This window comes from Dreissena polymorpha, chromosome 3 (assembly GCF_020536995.1).
Source record: "Dreissena polymorpha isolate Duluth1 chromosome 3, UMN_Dpol_1.0, whole genome shotgun sequence".
Taxonomy (NCBI): domain Eukaryota; kingdom Metazoa; phylum Mollusca; class Bivalvia; order Myida; family Dreissenidae; genus Dreissena; species Dreissena polymorpha.
The window spans coordinates 115,399,024-115,420,306 of record NC_068357.1 but is presented as its reverse complement, the minus strand read 5'-3'; the positions used below and the strand labels follow the sequence as shown (position 1 = coordinate 115,420,306).

The following is a 21,283-nucleotide window of genomic DNA, read 5'->3' as shown; positions in this document are numbered from 1 at the left end:
AACGAATTGAAACGAATTTTAACGAACGATAGACGAATCTTTTATTCGCCAACATTTTGTCAACATGTTAAAAATTTTCCGACGAACAGAACTAATCGCAACGGACGCAAAAGCTCACAATCGCATCCATACGAACACCACCAATGATGTGCAACGTACATATACTAATGAGAACGAATTTTGCAGAAGTCTTTTTCGCCAGTACACGCAAGTTGACGTCGGGACACTTTCGCCTATGTGTGAGGAGGCCTTTAAGTTCGAATTAACGTGTCGAATTTTGAATATTAATAAGGTCGTTTTCGTATTTTACCGTACTCGATCCCAAAGTAAAAATCGCTATATTGTTTGTTTTCAACCGATTTCAACCGGATTTTCAGTAATATCCTCAATAAAACACGTTTTCTTACGATTTTGCCCATATATAAAGCAATGAACGGGGACTTTAACTATTTGTGCACACCAAAAACCAACGCCATTCATTTAAGACCCCATCAATTTCTAAAGAGGTAATACACTGCTGTAATACTTGCCCAATTATTTATTTAAATCCAACGCCGAAAACATGCATTCGGTTTATACAATGTTTCCAGATGGCACAATCATTAATCGCGCATTTCTGAAATATATTAAAAGCATATGTGCACACTTTGTGATCAGCGCCTGCTATACGAACAAATACCGTTCGAAGCACAAAAGGATTGAAGACCTAACTATGTTTGCACTCGCGTTATAGTGTTGTATTTTTTGCATTGCATTGAAAAAAGTTCTCGTATTACTCTTATTAACAGTAGAAGACAAACGGATGCTCAATTACATTTCTATTCTGATTATATTTCTTGAGTTTCAAAATTGTAATTATTTACAGATCTCTACATAGAAACGAAGATACTCTATGTTTAAATGCCAGCGGGAAATCAATGTATTATGAGCAATAGAGACAACGCGGATATCTTATGTAAGTTCAATTATAAAAACAATTCCAACAAAGATAAATACAACAGCGCAAAACACGCGTGATCAAAACTGTACCCATCGGTATGGAACGTCTTTAAAAGAAAGAGTTCATATTTTCACGCATACACCTCTTCCCTAACGACTGTAAACGTTCTTTTTATTATAATTGACATTACGAATAAATTATTACTCATCTTTAGGCTTTTGCTTGTATCGCATTCTATTTCAGTAAATAAGTGTTGACCATAATGAATAACCTCGAAATAAGACATGTTGACAAAATAATGTTAGAAATTCTAATTAAGTGAATACAATGCTATTTAATTAATTTATCTTTTTTGAAGATAAGTAATCACGTTTTATAAGCAATTATTTGTATTTCCATCAGAAAAAAAAATCGGCTGTAATGCATTTGCAATTTGTCTGCAAAATGTATTTCTGAAATCTTAATGCACACTTTAATGCCAGATGAAATCATAATACCGCTTGCTGAACTGGGTAATATAACCGTTGTCGGTTCATTTGATCCATCGGTAGCTCATGTCCACATGTTTAAAACTTCGTAATTAACATCTACTGTTTTCAGAGTTTGTTTTCTATTAGATTATATTAAATGTTTAAAATAAAACCCATCCATATTTTAGACGCATTTATATTATAAACATAAAACATAAGTTTGAAAGCACTTATAATTATGTTTAAACATTCACATCAAAATTAATAAGTATCATTATTTTTTTACCTCGTTCATCGGTAATTCTTTTGATTCGGTTCCATGAATCAATTTTTAAAATCATTATAAGCTAGAGTATTGTAAGACAAAAATATATGGGATACTTTAAGTACAAAACTAAACTTTTGTGTTCACGCTCGTGCATCTACTTCCATTTCGTTTGTTTGCTTTTGTCTAGATATTAAAATACTTTAAATTAATTTATATGGCCATCATTGATAAGACGTCATTTGAGCCTAATAATATAATATAATAACCAACAATGTTTATTCAAAACATCGCAATCTATCCAATATACATGTATATGATTATTGGAAATCCAGAAACATCATCAGGAGAGGACTTTTCCTAAAAAACATTAGTCTTTTTTTTTAAAGGGGCCTTTTCACAGATCTTAGCATGTATGTTTGTCATTAAATGCTTTATATGGATACATGTAAACATTGGATCTTAAAAGCTCCATTCAACAAAACAAGAATTAAATTTAAAAAAAGTAACCCTCCACACGGCTGATTCATTGACCCCTGGAGTCCTGGATTAAAGTCTACAACTTAGACCACTCGGCCATCCGTGCTCATAAAACGAAGGATGTATTTTATACTTTATAAGCAATTCACGTAGTTTCACAAAATATAACGACAATTGAAACAATTTTTAATTCAATGCCAATTAAAAAATTAATGCAATTACAAAAGGTATAAAAGTTACAATTTGGCAAACTGTGTTCATAGTTATGTCAGTGAATTATATTTTTAAACAGGACATATATACGACATCGGCTTAATCTATTGAACATTTTTCTCAATTGTTTGACGACTGTTTTCTAACTTGATGGTGAATGTCTTTGGTATTGTATATTCTTGCTCAATGCATATATAAGTTAAATGATTAAAAGATATAGTTACATGGTTTGAACGGGTAATAATTTGTTGTACAGCAAGTTATGTTCGTCTTATCACCAATGAACAGCACAAACACCTCATCAGTTTAATGCTTCGTTTATTTTCTGAATAACATGCAGAAACTTTAAAAATATTGGATTGTAAATTTGTTATCCAGCGTTGCTGGTAATGATTTGGTGTTATGTTTTAAACAATCAACGCTGCCGTGTTAATGAGTATAATAATTTCTAAAAACAGATCCTAATGTAGTCATAATGCAAACAAATATATAATAATTTATATTAAATAAAAAGTCTAAACCTAAGTGAACGTTAATTATACGAATGATATGTTGTTATCCACTTACACATTTAGTTAATGATTCATTTAAAGCAGTTGGAGCATGAAGAGCTTGTAACCTCAGAAGCTGATCCCTACAAAAGGTGTCCTTTTTATTCCAAAGCGAGATTAACGGTAACAAAGGCATTGGTAAAATATTAGATTACAACTTATTTAAACAAATATGTACTGCAACACTATGACGGAGAGCTACTATAAACGATAAAATAAATAATAATGTAATAAATAAATATATGATCGTTGAATAGCTGTTAAGATTAGTCGACACACATTCTCATAACGGCACACATTCTTATACTGATGTATTTTCAAGAGATATAAAGAACAGTATCAGACATCGCGATACTTTCAAGAGATATAAAGAACAGTATCAGACATCGCGATACTTTCAAGAGATATAAAGAACAGTATTAGACATCGCGATACTTTCAAGAGATATAAAGAACAGTATCAGACATCGAGATACTTTCCAACAAATATGTCAATCAAACTTTCTCGCAATGTCAGAAATCAAAACAAATTTGAAAATATACAAATCTACTTCACGTTCAAAGTGTTAAAAGCGTACGCTTTTAATATAAATACCGTATAACATGTCGTGTTTACAAATTGTTGTGACCTCGCCAGCTGTATATACACATTAAAAAAAACTACTGAATCTAAACACAATGAGATAGTTTCAATTTGCAACAAAAGTTGAGGCTTTCCAAAAAAATATTAACACAGTTTGACTCGTTTCACTACCTAATATCTTGTTTGTTTATATTTCATCTTGCTGTGTCGATGCAATGCATTCTACATTAATGCAACAGCTTCAGGGCCATAAGTGTTTCTTTATTACAAAGAAGCAATTAATGCTATGCATTCCGTGCAAGCAAACGCTCTTTCTCGTGACGGGAGATTGCCAGTGTAAACTAAATGTATAGTGATTTCTGTTTCGCCAACTTATGTGTGGTCCGCTTATTGAAACGATTTAACGAGTAACTAAAACAGCGCAAGTGAACACACATACATTAATAAATATGACTGACATAGAAAATAATTCAGGGTACTATAGTTTCAATATATTTAAACTGTCAATTTACAAAGGCAAATTGTTAGACATTGTAAGTAAAACGTTATATAACTTATATAATTTTAGTATTATTGTTATAAAAAAGTATTTTACGGTATATTTATCTTAATGTCAGAGCACTGCTTACAATTGGTTGTGTTTAGTGGGAACGATATAACTATTTCCTATCATATATTTCATATGCTATAATGGTTTAGTGGGAACGATATAACTATTTCCTATCATATACTTCATATGCTATAATGGTTTAGTGGGAACGATATAACTATTTCCTACCATATACTTCATATGCTATAATGGTTTAGTGGTAACGATATAACTATTTCCTATCATATACTTCATATGCTATAATGGTTTAGTGGGAACGATATAACTATTTCCTATCATATACTTCATATGTTATAATGGTTTAGTGGGAACGATATAACTATTTCCTATAATATACTTCATATGTTATAATGGTTTAGTGGGAACGATATAACTATTTCCTATCATATACTTTATATGCTATAATGGTTTATAGTGGGAACGATATAACTATTTCCTATAATATACTTCATATTCTATAATGGTTTAGTGGGAACGATATAACTATTTCCTATCATATACTTCATATGCTATAATGGTTTAGTGGGAACGATCTAACTATTTCCTATCATATATTTCATATGCTATAATGGTTTAGTGGGACTGATATAACTATTTCCTATCATATACTTCATATTCTATAATGGTTTATAGTGGGAACGATATAACTATTTCCTATCATATACTTCATATGTTATAATGGTTTAGTGGGAACGATATAACTATTTCCTATCATATACTTCATATGTTATAATGGTTTAGTGGGAACGATATAACTATTTCCTATCATATACTTCTTATGCTATAATGGTTTATAGTGGAAACGATATAACTATTTCCTATCATATACTTCATATGTTATAATGGTTAAGTGGGAACGATATATCTATTTCCTATTATATACTTCATATGCTATAATGGTTTAGTGGGAACGATATAACTATTTCCTATCATATACTTCCTATGCTATAATGGTTTAGTGGGAACGATATAACTATTTCATATCATATACTTCATATGCTATAATGGTTTAGTGGGAACGATATAACTATTTCCTATCATATACTTCATATGTTATAATGGTTTAGTGGGAACGATATAACTATTTCCTATCATATACTTCATATGTTATAATGGTTTAGTGGGAACGATATAACTATTTCCTATAATATACTTCATATGTTATAATGGTTTAGTGGGAACGATATAACTATTTCCTATCATATACTTCATATGCTATAATGGTTTATAGTGGGAACGATATAACTATTTCCTATCATATACTTCATATGTTATAATGGTTTAGTGGGAACGATATAACTATTTCCTATCATATACTTCATATGCTATAATGGTTTAGTGGGAACGATATAACTATTTCCTATCATATACTTCATATGCTATAATGGTTTAGTGGGAATAATATAACTATTTCCTATCATATACTTCATATTCTATAATGGTTTATAGTGGGAACGATATAACTATTTCCTATCATATACTTCATATGTTATAATGGTTTAGTGGGAACGATATAACTATTTCCTATCATATACTTCATATGTTATAATGGTTTAGTGGGAACGATATAACTATTTCCTATCATATACTTCTTATGCTATAATGGTTTATAGTGGGGACGATATAACTATTTCCTATCATATACTTCATTTGTTATAATGGTTTAGTGGGAACGATATATCTATTTCCTATCATATACTTCATATGCTATAATGGTTTAGTGGGAACGATATAACTATTTCCTATCATATACTTCCTATGCTATAATGGTTTAGTGGGAGCGATATAACTTTTTCCTATCATATACTTCAATGCTATAATGGTTTAGTGGGAACGATATAACTATTTCCTATCATATACTTCATATGCTATAATGGTTTAGTGGGAACGATATAACTATTTCCTATAATATACTTCATATGCTATAATGGTTTATAGTGGGAACGATATACCTATTTCCTATAATATACTTCATATGTTATAATGGTTAAGTGGGAAAGATATAACTATTTCCTATCATATACTTCATATGCTATAATGGTTTAGTGTGAACGATATAACTATTTCCTATCATATATTTCATATGCTATAATGGTTTAGTGGGAATGATATAACTATTTCCTATCATATACTTCATATGCTATAATGGTTTATAGTGGGAACGATATAACTATTTCCTATCATATACTTCATATGTTATAATGGTTTAGTGGGAGCGATATAACTATTTCCTATCATATACTTCATATGCTATAATGGTTTAGTGGGAACGATATAACTATTTCCTATCATATACTTCATATGCTATAATGGTTTAGTGGGAGCGATATAACTATTTCCTATCATATACTTCATATGCTATAATGGTTTAGTGGGAACGATATAACTATTTCCTATCATATACTTTATATGTTATAATGGTTTAGTGGAAACGATATAACTATTTCCTATCATATACTTCATATGCTATAATGGTTTAGTATATAACAGTAATATTTTACATAATTTTATGCTTGTGAAAAAAAGTGTTTAAAATCGATAAATATATATATAAGCAAGTAATCTCGATTGCGACGGAGTGCATTAGTTTCGAATTGTCACGCAAAACGACGAACGACTGCTGACAATGGAATGCACAAATATGCATGTTCTTATATATGTTTTTATTTGCTTTAAAACATAATGACAGCACATATTACTATGATACTTTACAAACGTGACTTTAACAATGTGTCTTTTAATCCACATAGTGGGTCATTATTTCTCTAACTCCTGACTATCAATGATTTGCTGACCAAGTATAAGGTGTAAAATGCAACGTTCTCAAAAAAACCGTTAAACGTATACCCTATGCATTATGACAAGACTTTAATTTGGACTATACCATGTTTGCAATGTGCATGAGTACTTTATATTGACAAATTCATTTTGCAATCTTAAAACAAGTTAGAATACTTAACGGCGAAGGATCTCTACTTATCTGTGACATTGTGCAAACAGATTTAACAAAACATGATGATGTGGTTGTTCTGAGTTATTTGGTTGCCTTGTCTGTTTATTTTGCCTATATATACTGTCTATGTATTTGAGTGTTGAATTCTTCGTGTGATTGAGATAATAAAATTGCATATAATGTTAATGATAATACGATGAACAATTTTGACTCAGTGTATACAGAATTAACTTGCGACGCATCCTTCGCATATGCTGCTCTTTTGTGGAAATCTTACGCTGGATGTATATTAGGTCGTGCTTTATAATTTGTAAGCCATCAAACTAAAAATAAACCATGATTAATCTTCAAGATTGATCTCAAAAGATTGATATTTATTTTAATGCGCAATAGTCTAAAATACGCATTGGTCATCAAAACTTGCTAAACATCGATATTACAAATAATGCGCTGACGACGCACTCGATGACGCCTTTATAACAAACGAATGAAATCATATTTACGGTTAAACAAGGATGGCATGTAACTTATCAATAATCTAAAACACATAGTGTGTTTATTAGATTGATTGTTTTCTTGTCATATTATTTGTTTGTGTTAAATCGGAACTAAACTGCACCACAAACATCAAAAGAACGTTATTAAAATTATGCACAAACGTCATAAAAAAAATATAAAAAAATCAACGAACGCTCTTTTATTTTTCAAGAATGCTAAGAACCTCTTGTTCAGCGTACGTTAAATATATCCAAATAAATAAAAAATGTGTCTTATTTATAGCAGGAATCCCTTTATTGGATACCATGATCTCCCCATAAGAAAGCAATGGACATGCATGTACCATTTGTTTGTAAGCATAAGTACGTGTTGCGTAGGCGATGTGTTTGAAAACAAACTACTGAACCGAAATCAGACGGTTATCAAATTCATAACAAATGGCAAAAACTGTGCGTCAAGAATTTTTAATATTAACACAATATTCAGTGATGCGGCTCGTATATAAGTTTTCGTATAGGTCTCGAGTCTAGATCACATCTTATTAAAACATCTCACGTTTGCAGGTTGACGTTTGGTCATCATCCTCATCCATTGTACGCTTAATTGGACCGTAATTAACACTGATAGCATGCCGCGGTTTAAAAAAAATTTGTGCAGCTGACGTAATTAGTCTGAATTGAAATTAATTAATGTTCTGCAACGGCAGTGAAAAATAAAACTATTGTAAACGTCGTGTCATCCTAGAAAAATCCCGCATACATAAATGACTCTAGCACGGTTCATAGTATGTTCACCTGTTGTTGACTAATTAGAGCTGCGTATATTAAAAACGCAATTTAGAATCTACTTTTTGTTTTAATATACAACTACATTATTTAAAAAAACGTATTTAAGCTCGCATGGGTTCAAACGATGACGATGCTTCTTTAACTAGTGCACTGACAAATCTGTTTTGCCCATAAACAACATTCATATTTGAGTATTTTAAAAGTTTTCACATCATAATGATGTTGATTTTCTATCCTAATAATATAACGATATAACATTCGGCTGTTGGGACCAATTTGAGCTTATCTACTTAAAGAGGCAAGTCATTGACCTTTCTCATAAATGCATTAGTCGTAGTGTGTATGACAAAACCTTAAGGAAGCACATAAAATTACCGCCATGAATTCCCAATCGTCTGTAGATAGTCGATTTACAGGCCATTTCAATTATGAATTTGTTAACAGCTCCATCCAGGCCGTAATAGAGTTGAATTAAAGGGCGTCTGCGTATGAGTGGAACATGGCGTGCCAGGCTATTTGTAGTTGTTTTCTCTTCAAGCCATTTATCGGCAAGTCTTAACCCATGTATGCCTAGCGTCTAGAATAAAGGCCATTGGCAAACAGCGAAGACCCAGATGAAACGCCGCATGATGCGGCGTCTCATCTGGGTCTACGCAGTTAGCTTAAAATAATTTCTGTAAGAAATATTCTAAATATAGAAATAAATATACAAGACATCCCTAATTTTGCAAATAAATTGATCCACTTTAGAAAGATGGGAGATTCCACTAGGCATAAATGGGTTAATAATTATTCATGGAATGATGTTGCATATGACAAATGATGACATGTTCAATTAGTTAAATCAACCATTTAACACGCGTCTATAAATAGTGTGTGGTTCAATTGATATTTAGATGTTTTTTTAAACATAGCATGCTCATTTAGCCCGACGGATCAGTTCACTGATACCTTTTTTAAGAATCGTATCTTCATGTCTATTAACGTGCATACCGTGGTGTTAGAAAAACATTCATTCCAAGTCGACTTTGTTCGGATAAAAAATGTTAGACTAAGGTATAAAGTAATGTAAATATGAAGTACCGGTAGTAATTCTCATGTGAATGAACACTTACAAGAGTAGCCACGAAAACTTGATCCAGGTATTTAAACCGATTCCAAGAATAACCCTTTAAGATGTGTTCTCCGGACAATATCGCCCTTTAAAAAATTTAAAGAGAATGACTAACGTTGCGTGTTAGTATTAAGTCTAGTTACAACTATTGTATTGTTTAATTATGCCCCAATTGCACAAGTACAACGGACATCGTGTATCCATGAAGATCATAAACATGCCACTAATTATTTAGCGTATGATTAATTTAGAGAGAGAATCATTCACATATGACGGGATTGCCAAACAGACTTTATAAAATACATTGTATACGCCCTTAACCTTTATAGACTGGGAGCATTATGTAGCATTACCTCACATTGTGCAAGCGTTCCAATTTATCAAGGAAAAGCCACTAAACAAAGTGATTTTCCTTCGGCAATCATACTGTATTATATACAATTACCAATGTCTGGAATGCATTTGTTTCTACGTTCTTTTTGAAAATAATACAATTAACGAAAGCTTGACCAGTACGACAGTGGGTGGGGTAATTATTGTTTTCCAGAGAAAATACTCGATTGAAAATTTGAACAATTCTACAAAAGGGCATTTGTTTACATAAACATCAAAAATCGCATGGTAGGAAATTGTTTTTATTTCGTTAATGTATTTTCGATTCCCCAAGTTAAAATAAATCTGCAAAGAAAATTAGGAAATATAGAGCATTCCAATCTCTTTCAAAATTTCTTTTCTTTAAATGAAGATTGTGTCGACTCATTTAATGTTAGTTTACACATAATGATCAAAATAACTAAATGCCATCGCATTCTAAATAGTAAATGTAGGGACTATGATCGTATTTAGACAAGAGTATCTCATTCTCAACCTGTCATACCTTAGAAGTTAAGGGTTGGTGGTGACAAACAACTTTGTTCGCCTGTTTGCACAATTCCCTGCGGCGTACGCTTGTTACTCATCATATGTTAACGTAAAGCAGAAATACCACTTATTGGCAATGCAAATCTTTTATAATTATGGTATATTTAATTATTATATACACAACGTATAATTAATTATATCTTGGGATGAGTGTTAGATATCTATATTGCTGAAAATATTGTAAAGACATGTCTTTTCTAGTTTTATGTCCATCTAGATATAAAGTACCAATGACGAATGAAACAGTCTGAAGTAATAAAATGTGTTATATTGATGGGTCGGTGTGTGTGTGTGCATTTGTGTGCGCGCGGGTGCGTAGGTGTGCGTAGGTGTGCGCGTTTGTGTGCGTTTTTACATGCATTGATGCATGTCTTTAGGTCCGGATAGTCTATGTCTATATCAGAAAAGTTGCGTGTTTTTAATGTTTGATATTACAATCAGCAGACATCATATTGGTATCAGAGACTATGCTATGATGCGATAATAATTTTCGTTTGTATTGAAGTCACCTCACTCAGCCTATACCCATGTATGCCTAGCGTTTACAAAAAAGGCATTGGCAAACAGCGTAGCGCAGATAAGGTGACATGATGCGGCGTCTAATCAGGGTCTGTGCTGTTTGCTGAAAGGAATTTCTGTATGAAATATTCTAAATATAGAACTAAATATACTAGACATCCCTAATTTTGGAAATAAATTGATACAATTTAGAAGGATGGGAGAGTCCACTAGGCATAAATGGGTTAAAATAGACACGAGAAAATTCCTCATTACAGATGTCTGAAGAGTAAAGTGGTTGTTTGTTTCTCCATTGAACTAACTTGCGCAACAACTGTCGTTTGCATTACATAACTTGGTCACTGACAGAGACACTATAGCATGATGTTTAAACATAGTCGTAGAAACCTTGTATAAAGAAGTAACCCCGCTTCCGGACGGTGAAAGCAAATGTTCTCTTGAGCGCCAGCGTGTCGGTTTTTATTGGTGTTGTTGCCGATTAAAGTCAAGAGCTGTTCGAAATCTGTCTCCGATGTTCGCAAGTTTATATTGACGGAACGTGTCGATAATCATTCCGTAACTTCATGGCGATTTCCTTAAAAATTGCAAAATCCTAGAAGGTCATATATTCTCAGATTGTCATTATATTACGTCTTAACTTCACTCGCTAATTGAATTTGTCCTCATAAAACATAACAAAACGACGTGCTCAATGTTTTGAATCGTTTAAGAGGATAGCATTTCATAAACAATTACGAAACCTAGAATAGTTATTTTTCTGACATGCGCAACTTTGCAATGGTAAGTATTATACGTTGTTACTGTCCGATGTACCCATTTGGCATGCAAAGCTTAACATGTTCGCCACAACAATACGTTGGAACACATATACTTTACATGTTTAGGTTTACATCTATATTAATTTGCATGTGTAATTAAATTTGAAATGGTCACCTTTTGGTATCTTTAATACGAACCTGCATGTCCATCGTTTCGAACAAGGGGACCGAATTTAAATATGGGCAATTTTAAACAGACTCTTTAAGCAAAATAGCACTATGAAACAATCACTTTATAAATTGTAAGACACAACAAAAAATATGTGTTTTAACAATAGTCTATCAATAAAATGAGATGCGTTAAATAATCTCATATTAGAAGTGTTAATAAATGCTCTGCGTTTTTTAATGATACATCCCACACTCATTATAAAATAGTATAATGTAGCCAACGAAAGTGTTGTAATTATGATTATATATAATAAGTCGGAATAACAAATAGTTTAACCGATATTTATTAATAAAAACTTTAAATCTAAATAAAGTGTGGTGTGTGAAACAAAATATAGTGATTCATTTTATGCTTTCCGGTGGTTTATAGAAAAATATCAGTGAATTAAAACTGATAATTTCACTGTTTCAAACAATGAAAATTATCAGTGAAAATTATCGATAATTTTCACTGTTTGTGTTAAATGACGTCATTTTTTTGACGAAATGACGTCATGTTCCCAACGAAATTCTTTAGTTAAACTCTTTAACAATGTATACAAACTGTGAAATTAAGCATAAAATAAAAAGAAAATTTGTTGGGTTCGGTGGATTATCGATTTTAATTCACTCGTGATCATAGAAAATAATATTTTCACTCGTGGCTGCGCCACTCGTGAAAATATATATTTTATATGATCACGAGTGAATTAAAATCGATAATCCACCGAATCCAACAAATATCCTCTATGTATTTATGCAGGCAGAAGTAATTTTTAAAATTTGCCATTTTTATGGTGTTCGGTAACATTTGGTGCTCGAGTTAATGCATTGAAGAAGGTTTTAATTTTTATTTTTGATGATGTTTTAGAATATATATATATATATATATATATATATATATATATATATATATATATATATATATATATGCAAACATTTTACGTTTCATGTACAAAAAATGTATTATCTTAAGGAAATTCAATGACGAAATCAGACGTTTGATGAAATGTTTATTTTTAGTGTTGTTTAAATATATTTAAAATGTTTACATTCCTATTCTACTTGAAAGAAATCATAAATAAAATATGGAAGTAAAGGAACAATACGACTTGCAAAATGCACAAAAAAATGTGTCGGTATGGCGAACTAGACATAACGAGAGCGACTTCAGTTTCTACTGAAGTAAATGTTAAAGGAACAGTTGATTGGATAACAATCTGCTTGTTTTGTTTGTTACTATTCATTAAACTGTTACGATCGCTTCATTTTCATTTAAGCAGAAAAGAACAATTTGTTTTTGTTGCTGTGTTGTTGTTGGTATTGAGGGTTTTTTATTTACCGACTTTGTTACATACGCAAACTATCACATGCACGCTGTATTTGTGAGCACACGTTCTGAAAGTTATAACCCTTATTCAAATTATTTAATAACAGAATAGTTCAACGAACGAAATAATACTTATTTTCGAAAAAAGTTTCTACGTGAAAAATTAATAGAATTAAACAATGCTTGATATCTCGTCTGCCAAAGTCCCGCATCCGGGTATTTGTACCTACGGAATACCGTTAGTGCCATCTTGGTTACACCTTACAATTCAGAGGGCGACAATGCGATAGTACGATGGCGACAATGCGATTGTACGATAGCGACATAGCGAGAGTACGATGGCGACAATGCGATAGTCATGTCGTACTGTTGCCATCGTATCATCGCATTGTCGCCATCGTACTATCGCATTGTCGCTAGCGTACTATCGCGTTATCGTACTGTTGTCATCGTATTATCGCATTGTCGACATCGTTCTATCGCACTGTCGCCAAGGTATTGTCGCACTGTTGTCATCGTATTATCGCACTGTCGCCATAATATTGTCGCACGGTCGTCATCGGATTATCGCACTATCGCATTGTCGCATTGTCGCCATCGTACTATCGCACTGTCGCCATTTTTTTTGTCGCACTGTCGCCATCGTACTATCGCATTGTCGCCATCGTACTATCGCGTTGTCGCATTATCGTCATCTTACTATCGCATTGTCGCCATCGTTGTATCGCATTGTCGCCATCGTACTATGCACTATCGAATTGTCGCCCTCTGGATTATAATGTGTAACCACGATTGGCACTAATGGTATTCCGTTCTTTGATAAACACCCACCCGACTGCGAGACGTGTTCCTGATTTGCGGTAATACAGTCTATTGTCAGAAGCCAATAGCCTAAAATAAAACACAGAATATTACCAAGTACACGTGCAAAATACAATAAGTACTAACATTTTGCTAAAGCATAAATCACGACGTGATAATTGCAATAAAATATAGCTTTGAAAAACATATTTGTTCTCCCAAAATAGGGAAATATGTGAAAACTCATTTCATTATGTATGTACAGGGGATCATTGGTTTATTGTAAGATAACTCTCTTTGATAGTTATTCATGGATTTTATTGTTATGCAATAGTTGTTTCCCTTTTACTGTGTAAGTTTAATTTATTTGCATTAAGAAATATCGCTCCTACAATACATTATGATAAACATAAACTGATAACAAATTGTATTTTTAAAATGAACATTCCTAGACCCGACGATATAGTGTTTATGTATCAACTATGTATGTAGTATAAAACATCGTCCTATGTGTGGTTTAAAACATTATAATGATAAACAAGTACTTTCCATGCTTCTTTCAGTTGTGAAATATAAACTAAGTATTTGTCTTATAAAGAGACTTTATTTTTTGTTTTTTAAACGAGTTTATAAACACGTAGACTGATAAGCGGACAATAGGATTCTAACTCTAACACAATAACGAAATTAACTATACACCGAAAAATCTTATCCTGACTAAATAAACATTTAAATTTCGTCTCTGATCAAAAGTACTAAGTTAAAGAGTAAATGTTACTTAAGATGCAGGGTTTTCCAACGAGCGTTTGTAATAATTCATTTCACGGTATTTAATTTGACTGACTAAAGCTAATGGTGCAGGCCCGTACCCAGGCACTGGGCCCAGGGGCCCGGGCTCCCCCCCCCCCCAGCCGGCTGTCTATTTATGATTTTTTAATAATGGGCCTACTGCAAATTGTTCTTACATGAAAGGGCCCACAGTACACTTCCCGCAATACAAATGCGCAGATGTGTTTTATTGCCCCTGATACACAAGGGGATTAGCGCTAATTTACTCGCCAGTGGAGATAAGCCCCTAGGCTATGTTTTCTTATCATTTTGTACACACATCCCCGATCTGTCAATTACCCATTGTGCTCAATGCTTCATCTTTTGATGGTTGGTTTAACACGTCTTTTGATTGGACAAGGAAAGAGAAACAGCGAATGGATGGAACTGATACAGAAGGTCGTAGGTCTGAACGATAATAGTGTTTTATCTTTTGAATTCAAACCTCCTCTAGAGTCATACTTTGTTATACATTTCTGTGAAAACTGCGTTGTAGATGATAAACATTTTATTATGGATTTACTTTGAAACTTTAGAGGAGGTTTGATTTCAAAGAGAAAATACTAGTAGGTTATATGTCAGTGACTGACATATAACCATAGTAGTATTTTCTCTTTGAAATCAAACCTTCTCTACAGTCATACGTTATGTTACATTTCATAATAAAGATTTTTAGTTTCAAAGGTTGCTTTTCTTTCTTCATAAAGTGTCATACATTTCTGAAATCTAAAGCTTTAAACATGTGTGTGAATTTCATACCAAGGGGCCGTCGATAAAGCATGTCACGCTTTTTTTACCATTTTTACCCCCACCATTTCACAAACTGTTACAAAATCTTGGACCCCCCCCCCCATCCCGTAAAGTACGTCACAAACTCACTCTTTCGAACATTTTTTAAAATTAATACCTAATTCAAATTTAATTTAAAACACAATTCACTATTAAACAGTATTAAAATTTCACTTACCGGTAAAAGAACTTTCACATTACAGGCTTTCATGACTGTAGGGTTGTTACGATGGGCAGTATGAATACTTATCCACGTGTTAACCTCTAATAAAAACTAAATTATAATTAAGATTTTCTTTCAACCATTTACTTACTTAAAATGCAACAGTCCAATAAATTATTTTGTCATTGAAATATGTGTGGAGGTTGTGCCCATTGAATATGCAGGCCCAGCCAAGTTGCCTATTAAACATTCGAACAACACATTCAGGAGATACGCAATTCGTCTTATTTTGACATAAACTAATTCGAATGTTTCACACATTTTTGAAAATTATTTTAAATTCTACTAAAGTAATAATAAATAAATTAGACATATTTTCGTGACATCACACATGGCCTGACCCACCTCCCCCATGTCACAAACGGTCACACTTTCTTACTCACCCTCCCCCCACCTGGAGCGTAACATACTTTATAGACGGCCCCTAATGGTTAAAGCTGTAGACTTCAGAAAGGTGCTGATTTACTTGTTATAATTATTTCCATACATTTATAGCACAAAATAATGTTATATATGCATTAAAATTCACCTTGAACAGTGCCTCATGAAAAAATATAATCGGGAGGGGCAACCTCTCCCGCACCCTCCCCGTTTGGCCCCCCCAGTCAAAATTTCCTGGGTACGGCCCTGATGGTGTGTTTCTAATGGACAGCCGATGGTTAAAATAAATAATATTTTGGGGTGTCCGAACACTCGAAAGTGGCTTGAGCTTAATAATTAATAATATATTATGTCTTTATAAACAAAATTTGCGGCTTAAAATGCGGCTAGTGTGTTCACAAATGTGGATCTTGTATAAAAAGACAAATAGTATTTAAATCTTTAATTATTCCCGATGTTCTTGTAGTTTGTACATATTTTCATATAATATACGCATGCAATAATGAAATAATTGGCCTTCAGGGGTTGAAATATTTTAGATTCTGTTTTATTGTTACATAAGCATTTTACAAGAGTTTTATCTGAATTACCACAAGTTTGCGTAAACACATGTCACACTGTGAATATGATTGAACAATGTTGGAGTATAGATTTCCAATATGCTAAATTCCCCAATATCGCTTATTGACGCAGAATCTCACAACAATTAGTATGCAACTAGCAATATGGATTTTTTAGCTTTTAATCGACTCCAACTTAGGACATAGCTTCAACTAATTTAACATTAATATAATTAAGCATAATACAATATTTGCGATTACATGAATAAGTGATTAAACGGATGATAATATAAAGTGTACACTATCAACAAAGACGGTGTAGAAAGGCTATTGCTTCGTTGTCCTTAAGTGAATGTTCAGTTTTAAAATTTACCATTTTCCTTTACATCTTATTGCTTGTCCTCTGTACTCAAAAAACTGCATGCATTTCTGCTTTACAACACAATTTGGGCCTATTGTTAACATATATTTTTAATTTTACATTTGCTTAATATCTGAGGTACGTTCTAGTGAAGTGTGTGCCAAATCATTTCACATATCTACTGCTATGCTGCATAGAACTACGCAACCGAACAATAAGCGTGCATTGATGTTTGAATGATTGTTGTGGATACCTTAACTGTGAAATTTTCACAACGTAGCCCTTTCCTTATTTATTTATCGCGACTACAATACACTATTGAGGTTTTTATTGCAATATAAAATTTGACAAACCATTCAGGTTAATCACTGTTATTCATTATTGAGTGGATTCTTATAATAAAGTATAAAAGTAATCTTCTTTTATGATCAGTGTTAAGTAACAACCAAAATTGATATTTACTAAAGGGACAAACCGAATCCAACTTGAGTCGCACAAGAACGAACGAAATATTAGTAAACATAGTTATGTATGGCTGTTTGTTAACTTTACACATACTCTACTAAACATCGCGTTTAGGATCGCTATCAAAAAGCTATTTCTATTTAATTTTCTTTCTGTTTTTCGTTTTCGCTTAGAGCGCATCGAAAGCGTAAATTTGCGTAGTTTTACGTCAAATTACTTTTGTTGCAACAATTTATATATTGTTCCACTGTGACTCTGAAAATAAAGTTCCCTTTCGTTTATTTTCACTAACCACTTAATAGCATTTAAACTGAAAATTACACAAATATGTACACATAAACACATCTGATCTAGTATATTTTATTATTAAAAGACAATAAACGACTTCTTACTAACATCGTGTACACGATGTTCCGTTTTCATAAAAAAACATTTGATAAAGTAATGATCATCTTTGCCAATTATATCTACGATGAAAATTCAACTTAATGCATGGCTCCTTTAAATACAATTTGTGCACGCGTTCTATTCGATTTATTGGCTATTTTACCATTGTACTGCTCAAGGCTGTAACGAGTGTATCGATCGAATATAATCTTTTAAGAATTGATTAGTATTAATGCGACCATTTGGGACGATATTTTAAAGCGCAATTTATGCACCGTATTAATTGTTAATCGAACGGATGTAAATACATAAATACACATACAGTTATAGACAGGCATCAATACGCAGAGCTATACATAAAAACAAAAATGGATGAAACTGTTATTATATGCGTTGGTGATAAAAGATATAACGTCGAAATAAAAACACTGTGCAAATATTCCTCGTTGTTCAGTGATCTTTTGAAAAGTCTCCGGAGGGGCGAAGGTAAAGTACCAAGTGTAGCCGCTTCAAGCAAAGAAAGCACGCACGTGTTGTTACATAGGAACACCGACGTCTATGAAGACGCATTCGTGCTCGAGATGAATGGAATCCCAAGCGAGGACGTTAAACTCACGTTAGACACGATGACTACAACGATGAAGGATACATCGTTTACTAGTAAGCATATGCCTGTGTAAAGCCTAAATGTATATCGTAAATAATATTAGCAAATACATATTATATATGGATATGTGATGCTTCACTACAGTCATGTTATAATAGAGTACGTTAGCCCTATGTTATCTTGTTTACAAATATAATTTAATAATTTGATTACAATCATTTGAAGTATTGAATACTTATACATTGTAACAGTTTATGTAAAGTATATTTTTGTACTTTGGTTAATACAACCTCAACATCACTTCTCAAATTTGATTTAAAAAACAAATCAATTCGATAACCAGACATGTCATTATAAATATAAAGAAGTGAAACTCCAGCTGCTGGAGCAGTATTGGATTCTTATTATAAACAATTAGTTGGTCCTTTATTAAAGTGTTGCGAACGTATTTCACGCGGTGAAGAAGTATAAAGGGCGATCAATGTGCTTGTAAATTAGTAAGAATAGGACGTTCATGTTTTAAATTATTTCCCTTGGACTACACCGTAAGTAGTCTGATAATTATTCCAAAACATGGTTGAACGAATAACGCATGCCGATCAACATCAGTTATTTATATTTTGAAATGAAATGAGAGATATGCGATAATAATACGTATGTATTTTGGGTAGTTTTGCGGATACATTTGTTTCTGTGTCTAGCAACGAATATGAGTAAAAAGTAATACATCAATTTTTATTTATATGCTGTTGCTGTATCCTCCATAAATGATCTTATAATACGCCTGATACATGTAAATATAAACAATAACGTTTTGCAGGAAGTAACATATTGCGAATGTTGCCAGTCGTGAAGGAGCTGAACATTAGTCACCTTCATCGTCGTATTGACAAAGAACTGCTTGCAATATTAAATTCATCTGCATCCAGCTCCAATGTGAACATGATCTTAGAAAACCTCCAAGTGGCTGAAGAATATTACCTCAGCCGTGTTAAACAATGGTGCATTAGTGCATATGTACCAAAATCCAGTGCACACGATCGAAATACGTTATTAAAAGACTTTCACATTTCTGATGCCTCGAAACTGGAAATCCTGAACCGAATGGCGGACGCTGTCTCAGAAAATTATGTCGATCAGTTGAAGGGTATACGCGAGGAATCGGAACGTAATTGTAAACAAATGGAGGACAACAGAGCCGAATTCGTTTCCCAGACCGAGCAATGGAAGAAGGAATTAGATAAACGAGTTCAGGTCGTTATCGAACAAAACAAATCCCTCCATAAAGCATTTGTAGATACCAATGGATTTGACTGGGTTTGTGAAAAGTTCGACGATATGATATCCTCCGCTTTCCATGAAAAGAAAATCTTCAAGGAATTGGAACAGATAAAAGAGCAAACGAAAAAGATGTTTGAAAATCTAGGATTGATAAAAGATGAGGCTTTGGAAGCAAAAATGGCTGAAGAAAGGTCTAAAATATTCGTCAATGAGAAAAAATACACGGCGGGGGTTAATTACAACGACAGCGAAATACGCCAAGCACTTAGCACGCTAAATAAATCATGGAACGACATCGAGAATAGTATAAAGTCATATAATCAAACTGTTCTTGAAAAAATTAAACAATGTCTAGAAACATGTCGACTGAACGAAACCGTGCGAGAGTCCCTTACATCACAGTTTGCCCTGCAGACGGATTTCGACGAACTTTATCAAGATCTTGATAAGCGTTTTAAGAAGCTAACTGAAACTGAGATTGATTTAAAAGAAAGTCTGCAGGAGCTTAAACGAGCAAAGTTGGAAATCCAGAAGTACCAAAGGAGAGAGCATGCTATAAATACATGGGTGAAGCAAGGAAAACCCACGTTGGGCAATTCTAACAAGTGCTCGTGTTTTCGACATTCTGAAATGACAAGAAAACTAAAATCTCAGTGATGTTTGTAAGAAACTTGAAATAATAACACACTAAAGCACACGTAAATACTATTCGTAGCAACATATACATATTTATTTAGTAAGGTTCTGCAGACGTTTGTTCGGTAGAAATACAATGATCGATCATTTAGTAAATAATTAACAAAAAAGACATGCATTATTTTTTAGTTTAAGGCGTTATAATTTCGATATAGAACATTGTAAAAATTAATTGTTTGCTGAAGTAGATCTGTTCATTTTACAAATATATAACTTGTTTCTATTAAAAAAGATTCGATATGTTGTTTGGATAGAACCACATTATTTAAGCATTAAAACAAACGAATATTTTTGTCCGAAATATTAATCTGGAAAAATAATTCAGTAAATGTTTTCACGATGTATGTACTCATAACTTGTAATTTTTATTATATGAAAACATTGATCATGCAATTATGTTAAATAACATTGGAAAATTTACTCTCACTGTTTTCCATTGTATTGTTAATATAAAATATTAATTGTGAATGTGAACATAATAACTATATTTTTTATTTAATGGACATGTTGTACATAATTTTATATCTATTTTGTGTGTCTTGTTTGCAAATACCTAGTTGAGGCCATTCATAGCATGTATCTTTTACGTATGCACCAATATTACTCAAATACAATTGACTTCGCAGTTGTCTTTTTTATTATAAACTCTTCGTTGTGTGACTCGGAGGACACAATTTTTGTGTATTACATTTACGTCGCAAT

General features: G+C 32.7%; 1 protein-coding gene across 1 annotated transcript; it reads left to right on the top strand.

Annotated features, from left to right (window-relative positions):
• Window positions 1-18,176: 18,176 nt before the first annotated feature.
• Window positions 18,177-20,984, top strand: LOC127871119 (uncharacterized). Its single transcript, XM_052413834.1, has 2 exons — window positions 18,177-18,657; window positions 19,425-20,984. Exons 1-2 carry the CDS (start codon window positions 18,366-18,368, stop codon window positions 20,540-20,542), a joined length of 1,410 nt encoding a protein of 469 aa, XP_052269794.1. The 5' UTR covers window positions 18,177-18,365; the 3' UTR covers window positions 20,543-20,984.
• The last annotated feature ends 299 nt before the right edge of the window (window positions 20,985-21,283 follow it).